We start from the raw sequence: 19,112 nt of genomic DNA, 5'->3' as shown, positions 1-19,112 counted from the left end.
GCTAGTATGGCATATTTGATAGAATACAGATCGGGTTGAAAACCAAAAACGATCTTTTTTCTGTCCAGAAACAGAATGGTTGTGATAAATTTACTACACCTTCCACAAGTCAGGAGCAAATTTTCAATAAAATTACACTTTTTTCCAAAGGATCTTTGACAATGCAAATACATGTACTACCAAAGATCTATGATTATGTAGAATTTTGAGCACGTGAATTGATAAAAACTAGAAATTTCATTTCTTTTTCAAATTTCAGATTTCTGCATAAGTTAGTGTATTGCTTTTTATTCGATGTCTCAGGAAAGGTACACTTTACAAAATGAAGATATAAAAACGACAGTAAATAAGTGACTTGACAACAAAAAAGATACAACTTCTTTCTATATTTTCATTTATAGTTTATTGGAGCTACTTTCATTATAGACAGTATATTGTAATGTATATTTACAAAAAAATACATACAAACACAATGCTTTTTTCAAAAAAGTGTTTGTAGTTCATAAGTTATCATCATATATAAAAAAATCTTATATAACTTAGAAAACATGTCAGCTAAGACTACTCATTGGCACCTATCATATTTGTCTTGATCTTTTGCCAAATACTGCCGTTGTATTCGTACTTCATGTAGGTCATTCCTTCCTCACGCGGCCGCCAACTCGGACGAGGGACCAACGATGCTCTAAGTCGCTGTAGAAACATTACACTCATTATGTATATTCGTACGAGCTGTTCGTTGGCAAAAACAACAGACAATACGAACATGATAATAAATCGTAATTCTAACTCAAAATCGATAAAGCGAAGTCTAATCTGTATGGATATCCTTGAAATAGCGCAAGGAGACTGACAAAGACAACGCCCCCTATTCATGAAACCATTAACATGCTCAAACATAAAATCTGGGTTCAACTCAACCTTTTTTTTCCTTTTTTTTTTCTAAACTCGCTTAAATCTGGAAATATCAATTAAAAAAACAACTAAACATAAAAAATATAAGACTTAATGTCGCTTGAATCATTGATAATATGAATACGTGCATCAGATTATCAACAAAAGTATTTGAGTCTGAAAACGAAATGTGAATTTTAGCATGAGAAAATGATTCATGAATATTGGCCCAGATGGTCCTATCACCATGCTTATTTTGAATATCTTCAAAGCCGTATCATTTTTGTATATTGTTTTCACAATACCGTGTGCTTGTTCAGTTGATATAACATACAGGTATAACCAAAAATCTAAAGAAACTAAAATAAAAATTATATTGTCAGGACTTTAAACACTAACAAATAATATTATTTCATCTAAAACAACAGCTAATAACGACATGCAAACAAAACCATTATTTTTACCTCGTTTTGTTTTCGATTTTTAGTTAGAGTTAAGGTTCCTTTTTACAAAACATCGACACAACGAATAGAGATACAAGTTATAAATTCCCATGGAGACGTTAGAACCATTGAACCCTTGATCAGTGTAAGTATAATGAGGCCAGGTATTCCAGAAATTGAAAATATTGACGACACCAGCCATATATATCCAATATTTACTCAAGTCACATGGAATGCCCCTTAGTGCTATCTTACATACCTGTATGAACGATCCAGGTGTTTCCATTAACCGTTTTATCATAACAAATGGAATCGGCAACACAAGCAACACGGCAACGAACATACCAACGATTCCTAGGAAATCTGGGTACACATATCCCCGGTAAACAGGTCTTTCGAACTTCACTGCTACCGCTATGCCTGCAACCTAAATAAAATATATTCTTTACATTATATTAGATTGATGAACAGATTGCTAGTTACTCGGACTGAACCCTCGATCTGTTTATAAAATCTGTTATTGAATGACATCTATGATCTACCCAGTTTTCCGTTATATTATCTGTAACCGAATGATTAGATATATTATCTATCCCATGTTTTCCCATGCATGGATGGTTGGATGGCAAAGTGGTAACACACTTGCCATTCAACTAGGCGGCCGAGAGTGGATTTCCCTGATCGGACGTGACAAGGCACGGGGTCACCTACCCGACCACGTGAGTTTTCTATCACCCACAATAAGAACCCTCGCGCACTTCCAAGCGGGCCAACAAGCGCGATTAATATAAGTTGATATTACTTGTTTAGCAACTGTTGTAAATAAATAAAGTTTACATTTGAATCTCATGCTTTTCCGAAATGTGTGTGTGGGTAATATATTCCATTTTAATCTATAGTTGCCGGGTGTAACTTAATTGAATTGTGGAGAGAACTTTAATATTGGTTTAAGCCTGATGTTCAATCCAATTGCTTATCAATACAATTTGCTGAAGTGAAAATATGTTCGTCAATTAAACTATCCATGTCTTTGGTTGTCAGTGTCGCTTTTTAATTCTGTCATAAAAGGATTGCAGAATATAGCCTAATTAATAAAATAAAGTTCTGCTATATCACAGAAATATAGCCATCGCAAAGCGTTTCTAGTTAACGGGACGTTAGGGGCCATACAATGTCTTTCTCAACTCCCTTCGGAGCATACAGCCGGAGCTGCCATTTCGGCGCTGACAACGTATACAAGACATGTCTTGCACTTCCCTCACACGAACTTACTTACAGCTGAGTCGACTTGAACACAAACGCAGTGCCCGTAACGTGACTCTAACTAGTCACATTTCGGTCTCGTAGTCCTACGTCCTAGCACTAGACTACAGTGCATCTGTATATCAGTACATAAACTCTTCGAACGGCTTGTTGTATAGGCGAGATGATCAAGTTGTGACCATTCATCTTTGCAAAGTTGAACTGCTTCACACGGGAAGTGCATCTGATAAATTCAAATAATTTGAAGGCACAGATGCAAACTGGGAAACAACAGCAATCTAATCGATGAGTTCAGCATGCTACACGTACGTTTACCAATTAGCGACCACTTAAATGCCCTTTTGGAAGGAACTTGTCAACAGTCAGAAGACGATCGGCGGGATTCAAAGAAATATCCCGAGCAATCATCAGCATGTTTATCAACGCTGTACGCATTTCTGAATGTAAAATTGAGCAAAACCTAATATTTATTTGAATAATAATAATTCATTATCAATTTAAATATCATTACGGTCCATAACGAACTTAATCTAATAAACCTAATTCTGCTTCCTATTTATGTTGTGTGTTAATTAATTTGTTCATTTGTGTTACCGATTACAGGCTTGTTTACTTATACACTTCACGTCTATTTCCTTTTAAATGTCTCCCTTGACATGCGCGTTCACCTTGTGAGGAGCATGGTCGGTTGCCATGGCATGACTATCAAACTCTAGCAATTTTGCACATGCTTCTCTCCGACCGACGACTGTTTTAGACATCGGCAGTAAGAACGGGTACTATTATCTGTCAATGGCCTAAATGAGGTTGAAGGAAGACAAACTAGATATATTGTTACTAGAATGTGCTATATATATAGGCAACTAAATAACTTTCTTCTTCCTAATGTTTCCCTTGAAACTACCTTACTTTTGGCCTTTAGTTAGACGTTCGCCCTTCTAAGGAAGGCTTTGGCACCTGGGATGCCAAAGTCTCTAAAATAGTAGTTGCTGCTCCTGATTAACGCTCAGCATTTTGGGAGTTGGGCAACTGGTTCGCCCGTAGTAAGTATAATGTGACCGAATGAGTGTCTGTTATATGACTTTAGTGAGGTACCACTATAGAATCAGGAGACGAACATGAACATACTGCTGCCAACCAATCACACACATATATTACACATATGCTTCTCGTAGCCATTGAAGGCCGTCCTTGAACGACCATAGCTGTTTATAGGACGTCAAACTATATAAAATTAGATATCAATGAAAAAACGAAACTCGTCTTATTCGATCTATAATGGAAATGACGTTAAGTTTTATCATCTACGTACAAGCATCAAAGATGGTATGACGAAACCCCAGGAGATCCTGACGAACGCCGAGACTGAACTCCCAGTCATCAATTGGATATCCCGACTCATTCTCTCTGCACCTTAAAAAGTCAGAATATGCAAATTAACTTGATAATAGATACAAAACAACCTGAATTTATACAAACATCAAATGTTAAGAAGTCACAGGGTGAAAAAATATGTTTGCACTGTCATACTTATCTTAATTGAAAAGAATTTGATAATACCTTTCCTTACTGTTTGTGACAAAATCTTTTCTTCCTGACTTACTAACAATTACTTTTACCTTTTTAGTCTTCAACTTCAACTTAGCGATTGACATTTATCATGGAATCAATCTTAATGCCAGTATTCGATTTCATCATCACCTATCTCGTTGTCAGCATAATGTGACCATATAAGGTGTCATGCCTCTAAATTGATTTAAAAAAACCTCAGTAGGATGACTAATGATATAGCACTATTATCAATTACACCGCCCTTTGACTTTAAGTGCTTTTATAAAGTAAATTTTCAAACCACAGAAACGATATGGATCTCGGGAGTGAAAGCGATACTGACAAGTGGATAGGCCATACCAATGTTTAACATGTGTAAACTAGTCAAGAAGCCACACCGGGATGAAACGAATCCTCAATATGCATACTACATCACGAACAGCATACTAAACATATACAATTTCTAAAATGCCAAAGGTTATGATATAGCATGTCGTTGATTACTAACAGTTTTAAGCTCGGCCGAATTTCTATTTTTATGAAATCAATGAAATCTGTACGAATTTCTTGTTTTGATCGGCAATGATTTGCTAAATAAAGAGACTGAGGTTTTGAAATTGAAATCAATCTTATAATTAGATAAGAATTTTCACTGACATCTTCCTTGGCGGAGAATCTACATGACTCTGTCCTTGTTTTCACATGCTTACAATCGAATGCGAGAATTATCTATCGGTTATCCCGTTTTTGAAATTATTCACCTGGCTGTAAGGATCAAACAAAACATTCCACTCGCCTTATGTCTATCAAGCAATCACACTAGATGGCTTATCTTCACATCCATGTCAATAAAAATAAAAAAATTAAATTAAAAGTTTTCTTACCATATATCCATCCAGCGATGACGCACTCTAGAAACGCCACCAGAAATATAATGAACGTCGATAAATACCAATCAATAAACTGGAATATATACACTCCACCCTGTAAAAAAATTCAAAATTCTAATCGAATCTTTGTCTGGAATGTCAAAACAGTGATTACCGACATGAAAATAAGACCACAAAATCAAATAAATTAAACGAGGACAAATTATAAACAAAAATATAGATTTTTTTTATGGGAACCTTTGCAAAATAAAGAACCCAGGTTAATCAATGTAATCGTGATAACCGTATCAGACTTCTTGCGTAGACACTGTCTCATCCTTGATGCTCCAGGTTACGTTCATTGTCGCTTTCTGCACCCCTGGAATATGTTACCGCGAATATCAATTCTCATTAACTGTCATTTTTTTGAATACACAAATAGACAAGTAAAACCCCGTGAAATGCATCAACCAAAACAAATCACGAGGTCACAAAACCTTAAAAGCTGGTGTTGATCATTGTGGTTACTCATCAGTAACCTTAAAAGAAATGCGTCGGCTAAGCGATTGATTAGGCTAGTCGAGTCGTGTCGTGCCCTATGACGTATTCTAGGAGTGCAGAGAGTTTGGTTTGGTTTGGTTTATTTTGTTTAACGTCCTATTAACAGCTAAGGTCATTTAAGGACGGCCTCCCGTGCGTGCGACATGCATGCGTGTGGTGAGTGCGTATATGTGTTTTGGGGGGCTGCGGTATGTTCGTGTTAAGTCTTCTTGTGATAGGCCGGAACTTTTGCCGATTTATAGTGCTACCTCACTGAAGCATACTGCCGAAGACACCCAGCAGCACACCCCACCCGGTCACATTATACTGACAACGGGCGAACCAGTCGCCCCACTCCAAACATGTTGGGCGCTAAGCAGGAGTAGCAACTACCATTTTTAAAGACTCTGGTATGTCTCGGCTAGGGGACAGAACCCAAAGCCTTCCTCACAGGGGCGAACGCTCAACTAAAGGCGAAAAGTGAGGCATTGTCAAGGGAGACGTTAGGAAGAAGAAACTTGTTCAGAAAGAAGAGAAAAGATAAGATCCCAAATTTAGTCGCCTCTTACGATCATGCAATGGGGGCAGCAGGTACAATTCTTACGCCCTACCTGCAGGGCAGGGATGCAGAGAGAGAAAGTGAACGTTACCAATGGAGTGTCAAGGATGGCACTATCCTAAAATGACATCGATGTGTTGATAGGACGTCTACATTAATAACCAACCAATCAGGAGTGTCATCATTTAAAGATGCCACACCGTCGACAGTGTATACGCAGCTCGTCATCAAATGCATAAAGCGGCACTTATGATATTGCAGTGTCTCTGATTAATACCACAATTTGAATAGATAAAATAAACAAATGAATAAATAAAAAAAAAATAAATTAATAAAGAATTAAAATGATAAATAAACAAAACAATAGTAAATTAATAAAAGTATCCTAATGAAAACAAATTGTCCACAAAATATGTAGACAGTGCGTGATCGAAATTCTTTGGGTTCAATTTGTTATTTATACACTTTAAATTGAAAAGATAATATATCATCAGTCCCAATTTTAAGATGTTGGTGATAGCATAAAGTATGTAATAAACTATCAGTCCCAATTTGAAGATGTTGGTGATAGCATAAAGTATGTAATAAACTATCAGTCCCAATTTTAAGATGTTGGTGATTGCATAAAGTATGTAATAAACTATCAGTCCCAATTTGAAGATGTTGGTGATAGCATAAAGTATGTAACCTTTCGACTAAATATACAATAGCCTAAATTCAGTTTTAGTCGAAGATGTTGCCCCTTTGTAGACGTTACATACTTAAATGTCATCTAAATAACAATTCCAGTCATAATTATCAACCATATGAATCACTACTTCGGTGAAATTTAATAGAAGTAACTTGATCAATTCTTAGCATGTATCATGGCTAACCGTCGGCCTTGTTGTTGACATGTAATTTGTTGAGCTGTATGGAAAATTCGACAAAACATGCGAAAAATGCATGTTTAAGAGAGGATAATTAGCTCATGTGCATCAAATATAATAGAATTATCGCATAAAATAGCCATGCCGTTATGCTCACAAGCGTCTAACGCACGCAATAGGGACATTTGTCTGCCTTGTTTTGACTTTATATACGTATATACATTAATTCTATTTTGACATTGAACAGAAAATAGGTCAAACCGAAATTAGTGGTTATGCCTTTAATAAACTGAGATCCCGTTAAACAGATTTCCCTATTGCGTGATACTTGTGAGTAAAACGGCATAGCTATTTTTCAGATTTGATTATTTGTGCAATATATAATTGTTCTCTGCTACATTTCAACGGCAAAGTATTGATGACTTTGAGAAACTTATGTCCAGTGAAACATTTTCGTATATTACATGACTAGTAATTTAGTTTTTTTTTTTTTAATTTAAAATTATTTTCCTATATAGAGGCCTTTTATATAATCAGTCTCATGCAGCCAGGAACTGCACCTATTTTCTTTCAATATGTCGTCTTGCAAAAAAGCAAAAACAAAGCATCTTCTGCTGAAATAAACGTCATATATCTACAATGAAAAAAAAACATTCACTTACCTGTGTTGAAAATATCATACTGGTTGAAAAGAACACCATAAACACCACAATCAAAACCCAGTGTTTCCGTCTGCCAAGAGTGTTGGGAAACATGTCCGTCAGAGCACTTATAAAAGTCTCCAGAGACCCAAACTACAGAGAATGCGAAAATCGTACTTTAATCAAAGATACACGTCGAAGCGAAACAGCCTTGAACGAAATAATCTGTTTTAGTTATCTTAAAGATTGCACACTGAAATATGTCAATAAAAATGTTTCATGTCCATTTCATTTGTTTTTGAATACCTATTCTTTTCCGAGGAGGAGACGCTTAAAATAGCACTTTATATCTGCATATGTATTTAAGTTATATCCATATGTAACACATACATGTGTTGCAACACAGCTAGTCGTATATGTGTTAACATAACAACAACACAAAAACATGTCAATATAATCCAAGAATTATTCAAACGTAAAACATTAGACATATTTATAAATAATACATTTTTACAATATAATTGTAACAAGAAATATCTTTAAAAAAGATAAACGGCATAGTTTTAATGATGGTGGTTATAATGTAAAACTGCTGGCGAAATAAATCAACGAACTAATGCTTCGCAGCACGGATAACAAAATTAGATCAGTTTCAATCATTTTTGGTGATAATAAGACATTTGAATCAGGGATATAATTTTATTAATGTGTCATTTTAAAAGATACATCCACTTATTCAGCCTGCATTCTTAACTTTGCTTCGTTTTTAACTGCATATCTGCATTTTGCATTTACCGCTACATTGACCAATCACATACTTGATCTTGACCAGTAACGCCACCTGTCGCGTCCTATCCGGGGCCAAAAGAATATTATACAGCTATGCCGAAAAAGTAGTTTCATATGATATAGTACTAGGTTCGCCCGTTGTCAGTATAATGTGATCAAGTTAGTTGACTTGGTAGCGGGCTTCGGAGGCTGCACTATCATGTCGGCATCAGTTCCGCGCTATCACAAAAGACGGCCACGGATATACCGCAGCCTTTAGAAATACACACATGCACAACACGGTCAAGCATCTCGCACACAGGGGAGATAGTCCTTTGATAAGAAGTAAGGGTCATTTTGAGGCGGAGTCTCCTTGTAGTACGTGGTGACCAACTCACTTAAAAACATATGGGTGACCCGTCGCATTTCGTCCACAGTAATTAGGGTAACGTGTATTGCCGTATTTCCAAAAGATACAGCCACGACAGAACAGACTGGCCCGTCTCTCAGTTCTCATATTAACTGTTGGTAGCAGGTTAAACAATATAAAATAAAAACCTTTATCCCTACCTGGCTGTCGAGGCCAACCATGAACATCATCAAGAAGAAGATGATGGCCCAGAGATGGGGAAGAGGAAGACGAGTGAGAACTTCTGGGTAGACAAGGAACACGAGACCAGGGCCCTGAAACAACAGAGTTATTTATATGATAATTCATATAATCTTAATAACTTGTCATCATTGTATATAAATACATGTTTTATGTACGCATTTGTCTTGTCGAAAATATAAAATTATGACAAATTTCAGATAAATGGGAATTTACAGTAAACCTAGTGTGCCAACATTACATTAAACAATTTACTTTATATGAGTGTTAATATAATGCAGTCTGCGGGTTGCGTGCAGGAGGTGACTGAACAACATATACTAACTACAAAATGTTGTATAGCTATCAATACACGCGAGGGATTTAATTTCGAATATATAAGTATATTCATGTGCCAAAAACCCAAAGACTGAGAATACCACCAGGCAACACAGAAAATTGCTGCAAGTGTCCATCGCTACAATGATTATGGTATTTATTTTACTAATGTTTTCAAATCGGCGTTGCGTAAAATTTAACACCCGCGAACTAGATTCGACTGTGACATACGCCAAATATTAGCCTCGTGAAACAACTATACAGTAACTGCAATTCGAGCTCAAAATCGTTAACACGGGAGGCAAAGTATGAACACGATGTAGATTTGCGTGGAGACTTCAAAAACAAAAAAACTATAGGGAATTAGACCAGGTGCTCCGGGGCGTAAGCGTCTCCTACTTCATTGACGACATCAGTAACACAAAATATAGATCAAATCCGGTTAAGTCGCATTCTCAAGTAATGATAATTAGTGCAGCGACAATTATAACATCGTATCGTTTCTCTCCTTCCACAATGACATTTTGTTATTCACTGTTCACTCATACAAGGAAAGTAATGGATTTTGTCCTCTGGTCGAGACCTGCTGTTCTTTGTTTCGTGTTCAGCTTTAAACGGCAATGAGGGGTTTACACGTTGTCAGTATAATGTGACCAGGTAAGGTGCCATACTACCATGCATAGATGTGATGCGTGAATGAGATGGTTTATAAAGACGCTTGTCAAGTTTCAAACTCAAAATAAGGCTTTTTAGAGTTATGCAGCGTTTAATGTAAATAAAGTACTGTAAAAGTACATAAGGCAATTGGAAATCTTATTTTCTGCATTGAATAAGGAAGGCAAAGTGTTACGACATGTCCTCTAATTGCAACAAAAACATCATTTAGGAAATGATTTATTCCCATGTATTCATACATGTTGATAACACGTCACAAAAATCATTTATTTTTATTTTTCACCAACCGGATTCCGCCACTTCGCTGATGGAGACACCGGCGTCATGGGCCAAGAACCCCAAGATAGAGAAAACCACCAGCCCACACAGGAAATTGCTGAAGGTGTCCACCGCAACAATGATTATTGTATCCCTAGCGACATAATATTTTAATATTAATTATTATAATGTAAAAAAAGAACATTATTTGTAGTATCCGCATATTCAGGTATTAATCCGGATATTTCATACAGTCATACTTCAATTAAGAATAAAAAAAAATGTTTTTGAAGTTTTTTTCTATTTCATTATATAACAATTTGTTCAGAACTGTCTGGTTTAACAAATTGGAAATCAAGCCCTTAGCAATTACTTGTTTGAGATAAAATAGGACGTAGTTAACACTGAAATTATTTAAGATATCATCTGTGCAATTTTTCTCTACAATCCGACTAGTATTTGCAATTTTAAAAACAAATAAAGCACACTTATTACATTTTACCATTAAGAGTGTCTATTACAGACCGACCATTCCATAAAATGGTGCGATTTAGGTTGTCATTGTTATCAGCAGCATATCTAAATATATTGTTGGTATGGTCCCTGCTAGATTTTGTTTTCAATATGTAAATGTTGCCAGCATCAGTATTGTCAACTGGCTATAAATAATTAATGAATAACAGAGTGATATTTCAAATAATTTACACTATTACCAAACAAGATACAATTAAGGTAAATAAAAATAATAAGATGTAGTTGTATGATTAATGTTCATATGGTATTTTATTCAATTTTACATTCTAACGTTCACAACAACAACAACTACAACAACAACAACAACAACAGCAAAGTTTAGATTCGGTAACTTTTATTCCGAAAATAAAATGATTTCAAGATCACATTTCGATTGACATTTATCGAATAATTAAGAACAACCTCTAAAATTTTTGAGATTCTACTATTCAGTTTATATCGATCAATGAACAAATTAAAATCAAATCATATAATATCATTAACATATGTTATGTCAAAGGAACAAATATGTTTTTTTTTTACAGTTTTTGTTATGTATTCAAACGTATACCAAATAACATTCATCGCGGTTAATTGTTTTAACATGTAAATATCATTTCACATCTTTGCTATAGGTCACAATAAAACATTGCTTTGACATCACCGTGTCCACAATGTTATAACAAACATCAAAAACATGGATGCAAGATACAGTTACATATATTTGGAGCACGTAACTGACTAATGAAGATTCCAAGACAGACTTCCGACAATTTAATGATATCTTATTCAGAACACTAAATAAAATTGTTCTCTAAATATTTAAAATCAATAAAAGTCATTTCCATGTAAAGTAATCGTTTCATGTCTTTCTATATATGTATTTCTTTATCATAATGGATGTGACATCACCGTGTCTACAATGTTGTCACACACATTAGTGTACCACTTTAATACCCTGCCTTGTGGACACCGTGTCCACAATGTTAACACACATCAGTGTACCGCTATATAACCCTGCCTTGTGGACACCGTGTCCACAATGTTTTCACACACATTAGTGTACGCTTTATAACCCTGCCTTGTGGACACCGTGTCCACAATGTTTTCACACACATTAGTGTACCGCTATATAACCCTGCCTTGTGGACACCGTGTCCACAATGTTTTCACACACATTAGTGTACCGCTTTATAACCCTGCCTTGTGGACACCGTGTCCACAATGTTTTCACACACATTAGTGTACCGCTATATAACCCTGCCTTGTGGACACCGTGTCCACAATGTTAACACACATCAGTGTACCGCTATATAACCCTGCCTTGTGGACACCGTGTCCACAATGTTTTCACACACATTAGTGTACCGCTATATAACCCTGCCTTGTGGACACCATGTCCACAATGTTAACACACATCAGTGTACCGCTATATAACCCGCCTTGTGGACACCGTGTCCACAATGTTTTCACACACATTAGTGTACCGCTATATAACCCTGCCTTGTGGACACCGTGTCCACAATGTCTTCACACACATTAGTGTACCGCTATATAACTCTGCCTTGTGGACACCGTGTCCACAATGTTAACGCACATCAGTGTACCGCTATATAACCCTGCCTGGGAGCCTGAAGTTGGTTCCGAGTTCCGAGTTCCGTTTAAGTAAATGGAACTCGGAACCAGTTCCTAGTTCCGTTTAAGAAAAACTGAAATACTATGAATTAGCTTTATTGATTAAGGTCCCAGTTCCGAGTTCCGTTTAAGAAAAACTGAAATACTATGTATTAGCTTTATTGATGAAGGTCCCAGTTCCGAGTTCCGTTTAACCAGTTTCGAGGTCCGTTTAAGTAAAAACGGAACTCGTAACCAGTTCCGAGTTCCGTTTATGTAAAACGGAACTCGTAACCAGTTCCGAGTTCCGTTTAAGGTAATGTTGGTATTTATAAGCTTTACGGGTTTTGATCCCAGTTCCGAGTTCCGTTTAGGAAAAACTGAAATACTATGTATTAGCTTTATTGATTAAGGTCCCAGTTCCGAGTTCCGTTTCAGAAAAACTGAAATACTATGAATTAGCTTTATTGATTAAGGTCCCAGTTCCGAGTTCCGTTTAAGAAAAACGGAACTGGAAACCAGCTCCGAGTTCCGTTTAAGAAAAACTGAAATACTATGAATTAGCTTTATTGATTAAGGTCCCAGTTCCGAATTCCGTTTAAGAAAAATTGAAATACTATGAATTAGCTTTATTGATTAAGGTCCCAGTTCCAAGTTCCGTTTAAGAGAAACTGAAATACTATGTATTAGCTTTATTGATTAAGGTCCCAGTTCCGAGTTCCGTTTAAGAAAAACTGAAATACTATGAATTAGCTTTATTGATTAAGGTCCCAGTTCCGAGTTCCGTTTAAGAAAAAATGAATTACTATGTATTAGCTTTATTGATTAAGGTCCCAGTTCCGAGTTCCGTTTAAGAAAAACTGATATACTATGTATTAGCTTTATTGATGAAGGTCCCAGTTCCGAGTTCCGTTTAAGAAAAACTGAAATACTATGTATTATCTTTATTGATTATGGTCCCAGTTCCGAGTTCCGTTTAAGAAAAACTGAAATACTATGTATTAGCTTTATTGATTAAGGTCCCAGTTCCGAGTTCCGTTTAAGAAAAACTGATATACTATGTATTAGCTTTATTGATGAAGGTCCCAGTTCCGAGTTCCGTTTAACCAGTTTCGAGTTCCGTTTAAGTAAAAACGGAACTCGTAACCAGTTCCGAGTTCCGTTTAACCAATTCCGAGTTCCGTTTAAGGTAATGTAAGTATGTAGAAGATTTACGGGTTTTGGTCCCAGTTCCGAGTTCCGTTAAAGAAAAACTGAAATATTAAGTATTAGCTTTATTGGTTTTGGTCTCGGTTCCGAGTTCCGTTTAAGATAAACGGTACTAGGAACCAGCTCCTAGTGCCGTTTAAGAAACTATTGCATGCGTTGTAACTTCTGGGGAAAAGGATAACAACACGACTGGTGTTGTAAAATTACGAGACATTGTTGTGTTGTAACCTCCAAGAGAGAATGTTGCAACGCAGTTTTCGTTCATGGTACATTTCTTTTCTTTTTTTACCCTTTCCTAAATTACAAGTAGCTTGTTAAAGCAGCTTTCTAGATATCGCGAAATATGGGTCCATGGAGGGATATATGAGTTTTTTATTTGTAGTTAATATATCTATATGTGTGAAGTTAAAGTACACAAACAAAGCAATAACTGCAAAGTATATTTCATACACCATTTTGTTTTTCAATATGGCTTCTACTTGTTGAGGTGAAATGTCTATATGACGACTGGGAAAAAAAATCTTTAATTGGTATTACTGAAGTTTTATTCAACACAACTAAAAAAATACAATTTCATTGAATAATATTGAACAGTTCTTTCATTGGTACCTGGAAACATAGAAATACGCGGGGTAGCAGGATACTTCTAAGGAGCTGTTGCCAAAGGCCTTCCTTGTTATTCGCTGTCACTGATTAGACTAAATGATTAGATTAAATCTACAATTTGTGATATCACTAATTCGAATATATGGCTTAACGATATCATGAATTCTAATTTATGATATCATTTAAAGAATAAATTATGTCAACAATTCGTATTGATATCACTTTATTCCTTGAATTAATGATATCAGTAATGGAATTATTCATGTAAATAAATCGAATAAATGCTAACCATTAATTATGTCTCCCCCGTAAGTTTCGGAGAGATATATTGCTTTGTTCCCGCGAGGAGGGGATGCTTGGGATTGCATTTGAGTTTTGTAAGTCAGAGCTCACATGATCTGCTACTGAACATATTAAATGTATTCATACGTTTGTTTCCGTGCGATAACTTGTATTCTTGTTAACAAATCGCCTCCATTTTTTATTTTTTTTTTGTATTTATTTTATTTTTCAAGTTTTTCAGCATAGTAAAATACAAAAATATAACCCATATACGTTAATCTTAAACGGAACTCGGAACTGGGACCAAAACCCGTAAAGCTTATACATAGTTGTTCCGTTTTTCTTAAACGGAACTCGGAACTGGTTAAACGGAACTCGGAACTACTTAAACGGAACTCGGAACTGGTTTTACTTAAACGGAACTCGGAACTGGGACCTTAATCAATAAAGCTAATACATAGTATTTCAGTTTTATTTAAACGGAACTCGGAACTGGGACCTTAATCAATAACGCTAATTCATAGTATTTCAGTTTTTCTTAAACGGAACTCGGAACTGGGACCTTAATCAATTAAGCTAATACATAGTATTTCAGTTTTTCTGAAACGGAACTCGGAACTCGGAACCAACTTCAGGCTCCCCCCTGCCTTGTGGACACCGTGTCCACAATGTTTTCACACACATCAGTGTACCGCTATATAACCCTGCCTTGTGGACACCGTGTCCACAATGTCTTCACACACATCAGTGTACCGCTATATAACCCTGCCTTGTGGACACCGTGTCCACAATGTTAACACACATCAGTGTACCACTATATAACCCTGCCTTGTGGACACCGTGTCCACAATGTTAACACACATCAGTGTACCGCTATATAACCCTGCCTTGTGGACACCGTGTCCACAATGTTAACACACACACACTAAAACAAGATGCGAGATATAATTACACATATTTGTGGCACGTATCTGATTTATACCGATTCCAAGACAGGCTTTCCACAATTAAATAAAATCGCGATCAGAACGCTAAATAAAATAGATTTTGAAAAAAAAATTAAAAAAAAAACCCGACAAAATCTATCTTCAGACACATGCTCTGTATTGTCATGTTAGTCTTCTATTCTAATGTGTCTGGAGCCTGATGCTGTAATGGAAATATTTAATATTGAATTGATATATACATATAAAACCAAATGAACCTCTGAAAGCAATTAATTATTCTCTGTGACGTATGTTTGTTATAATAAAAACTTGCTTGATGGAGTCCTCATTTTTTTTTTAGTTATAAAGCATTTATTGAAGGTAACTGCGACCACATGCACACACTTAAAAATAAACAGAGTCAAAACATCATTTCACATATTTGCTATACATTTACATTTATCAAAAAGGGAGCCTGAAGTTGGTTCCGAGTTCCGAGCTCCGTTTAAGTAAAACTATAAAAATAAACGGAACTAGGAACAAGTTCCGAGTTCCTTTTAAGAAAAACGGAACTAGAAATTAGTTTCCTAATTCCTTAAAGAAAATATTCTACGTACTGTATTTCACTATGAGACCCGAATCTGAAAAAGAAATGATATGTCAAGGAGTCTAGGGACACTTATCAGTCGGGTATAAACTCTACGGGTCTTGGTCCTTGTTCCAGTTCCGTTTAAAATAAATGAAATTAGAATCCAGTTTCGAGTTCCGTTTAAGAAAAACGAACTACTATGTATAAACTTTACGGGACTTGGTCCCAGTTCCGAGTTCCGTTTAAGATAAACGGAACTAGGAACCAGTTCCGAGTTCCGTTTAAGAAAAACAGAACCAGGAATTAGTTTCCAAATTCCTTTTAGAAAATATTCTACGTACTTTCTCTCATTACAAGACCCGAATCTGAAAAAGAAATGATATGTCAATGAGTGTAAGGACACTTATCAGTCGGGTATAAACTTCACATGACTTCGTCCTTGTTCCCAATGTATGAGCTTTATGGGTTTCGGTCCCAGTTCCGTTTAAGAAAAACAAACTACTATGTATAAACTTTACGGGACTTGGTCCCATTTCCGAGTTCCGTTTAAGATCAACAGAACTTGGAACTCGGAACCAACTTCAGGCTCCCTATCAAATATGCATTCACATCCCTGTGTCCATAATGTTATTATACACAATTGTGTATTGCTATATAATCCTGCCTTGTGGACATCGTGCCTACAAGGTTATCACACACATCAAAACAGGATGCAAGATACAATTACAATTATGACATGTGAATGTTCAATTTTACTTGAAATATACACGTAAATAATTGTATTCGACACAGAGACAAAATAATGGCTTCAGTCTATAAGTCAGACAGATAAGTAAAATAGATTTATGATTATTTAAACTCAAGAAAATTGTAAACAAAGTAATGATTATATATCTGTCTTCAGACACATGTTCACTTTTGTCACCGTTATATAATGTATCTGTCAGGATCTTGGTGTTCAAATACAAACATTTAATATTAAATTGAAATATTCATTTCAAACAAAAAAGAACTTTGAAGATTTAATAACATATTTTTGTGCCATCTTAATGCGAATCAATCAGAGAGACAACAAGCATTGCTTCAGTCTATATAACCAAAGTAATAATTACATTTCTGTCCTCATACGGGTGTTTTGTTTTTCACCGTTAGTCCCTGCCTCTAATATACAAAAGCCTATTAGTGTTAATAAGATAAACTACAGTTAATTGATACATCCTAAAGCGCGAAAAGAACACGTTATTACGAAAAAAAGTCGCTTGTTTTCTTTATAAGAAAAAGACGTAAAAACGGCAAAAACCCCACTTAATAACGCAAATCGGAACACGTTATAACGCGAAAAAAACCGTAATAACGCAAATGGACACACGTTATAAGGGAAATCGACACACGTAAAAAAGTAAATCGAAAACGTAATAACTTCAATCGATACACGTAATAACGTAATTCGAAACACTTATTAACGTAAATCGAAACACGTAATAAAAAAAGTTTGTCATTTTTTGATACAATATCCATTGACATATCAAATATTTCAAAATGATCCGTTTGATTTATGATGATCAACAAGGTTTTTTTTTTTTTATTTTAGAGTTAATTTAGTGGCTGTCGGATGAGTCATATTCTGAATGCGATTCATGGAACAACTAACTTAATAGTGCTTCAGTTGTTGAGATTTTGATATATCAAATGCTATCAATTTTTTCGATTCTAAATTACATTAGAACAAACTTTTGTGTGTGTTTATTGCAAAATGGTCATTGCCGACGAACAGAACATAAAATAGGCACATGCATCATCATTTACAGACTTGGTTATGCCTACGGAATCTATTCTGGAAAGAGTCCAAGATGAAACGGTCTAATTTATTAGTTATTTCCAACATACATTTGTGTATTAGGAGTTCATTTTATGATTTTAAATGAGCCTTGTATACAAGCATCTACATTCACATGTATGTTCTTCTGAAAAAGCTTATAGCAACTCTTTCTGAATGAGCTAGTATTGATTATATTTCCCTTTGATAAACCCAATCGGAAGTACACATTTATGTTCCGGTCCATCTCATCTATCGTCTCTATGACAGAATTTGCAAATGCGTCTTATGGATGAGTTTATAGACATGGAGTACGCAATAATGTGGACTTTTTTCGTTATTACCTGTTTTGATTTGCATTGTTACGTGTTTGTTCGTGTTATTACGCCTTTTCTGCGTTATCACGCCAATAAGCGGCTTTATTTCTACTATAGTGTGGTTTTTTTTTCGCGTTTTAACGTGTATCAATTAACTATATTCTATCCTATTCACACTAATGAGCTGTACTAATGAGCATGAAGGTTGGTGCTGAATTCTTTTTTTTTAAGTTGACGTTTTTTAGCAAACGCATCGAAAGAACATTCTGTATTATTATTTGTGGTTGTTTGATTGTAAATTTTCATATAAAAAAATGCTTTGACATTTTACACATGTTACACTTGTTGACAACGTGTCTACAATGATGCCACACACATCAAAACAAGATGCAACATACAAATGTGCAATCGAAAAATTACTTTGATCTGTATTTTGTTTGTTATGTGAACACTATACTAATGTTAATATGTGGTTTGATAAGGTAACATTCAACTGTTGCGAAATATACATTTTTGTACAGTTTGAATTTATGTTATTGTTTATTGTTCCTTTTTTCTTTGTGGCCATTCTGCTAACTATGTACTCATAAGAAAACAAATATAAATCAGTTACTAGTTGTTATTGAATGACATGAAATTGGATGTTATGTCACGTATGGAACTAAGCAAACGAAACAATTTGTCACTTTTAACGGGTAAGTCGCAATTACCAAGCTTAATTTAACAAACAATTTCAAGGCCAGAATACTGTTGGTTATATAACTCGCTCAATTAGTATTTTCCTCCCCGGGTAAGTCATCGATACCGTAGTCATTTCTTAGCCTTCCTTTTTGTAAAATATCAATATTATTTTTTAAAAGAAAGGAATAAAATCTTATGTAAAATGAATATGCCATTTTGAGTAGCTATTCGGTACATCGGTGACACTCGTTTCACGGTCAGTTAAGTTTATCTTTAGAATTCAAACGAAACCAGTTTTAAA

At 35.4% G+C, this 19,112-nt stretch overlaps 1 protein-coding gene across 1 annotated transcript in view; it reads right to left on the bottom strand.

Annotated features, from left to right (window-relative positions):
* Positions 1–233: 233 nt before the first annotated feature.
* Positions 234–19,112, bottom strand: part of LOC117337724 (sodium- and chloride-dependent betaine transporter-like) — a 50,440-nt gene continuing 31,561 nt past the window's right edge. The window contains exons 8-14 of the mRNA XM_033898822.1: positions 10,288–10,412; positions 8,968–9,081; positions 7,651–7,782; positions 5,036–5,135; positions 3,913–4,013; positions 1,597–1,764; positions 234–693 (exon numbers count right to left, since the gene is read on the bottom strand). Of these exons, the coding sequence (XP_033754713.1) occupies positions 5,107–5,135; positions 7,651–7,782; positions 8,968–9,081; positions 10,288–10,412 (400 nt within the window). The 3' untranslated portion in view covers positions 234–693; positions 1,597–1,764; positions 3,913–4,013; positions 5,036–5,106. The remainder of the gene's footprint in view (positions 694–1,596; positions 1,765–3,912; positions 4,014–5,035; positions 5,136–7,650; positions 7,783–8,967; positions 9,082–10,287; positions 10,413–19,112) is intronic.

The sequence above is a fragment of the Pecten maximus genome, chromosome 11, assembly GCF_902652985.1.
Source record: "Pecten maximus chromosome 11, xPecMax1.1, whole genome shotgun sequence".
Lineage (NCBI taxonomy): Eukaryota > Metazoa > Mollusca > Bivalvia > Pectinida > Pectinidae > Pecten > Pecten maximus.
The sequence above is the reverse complement of the archived record's forward strand: the minus strand, read 5'-3'. Positions and strand labels throughout refer to the sequence as shown.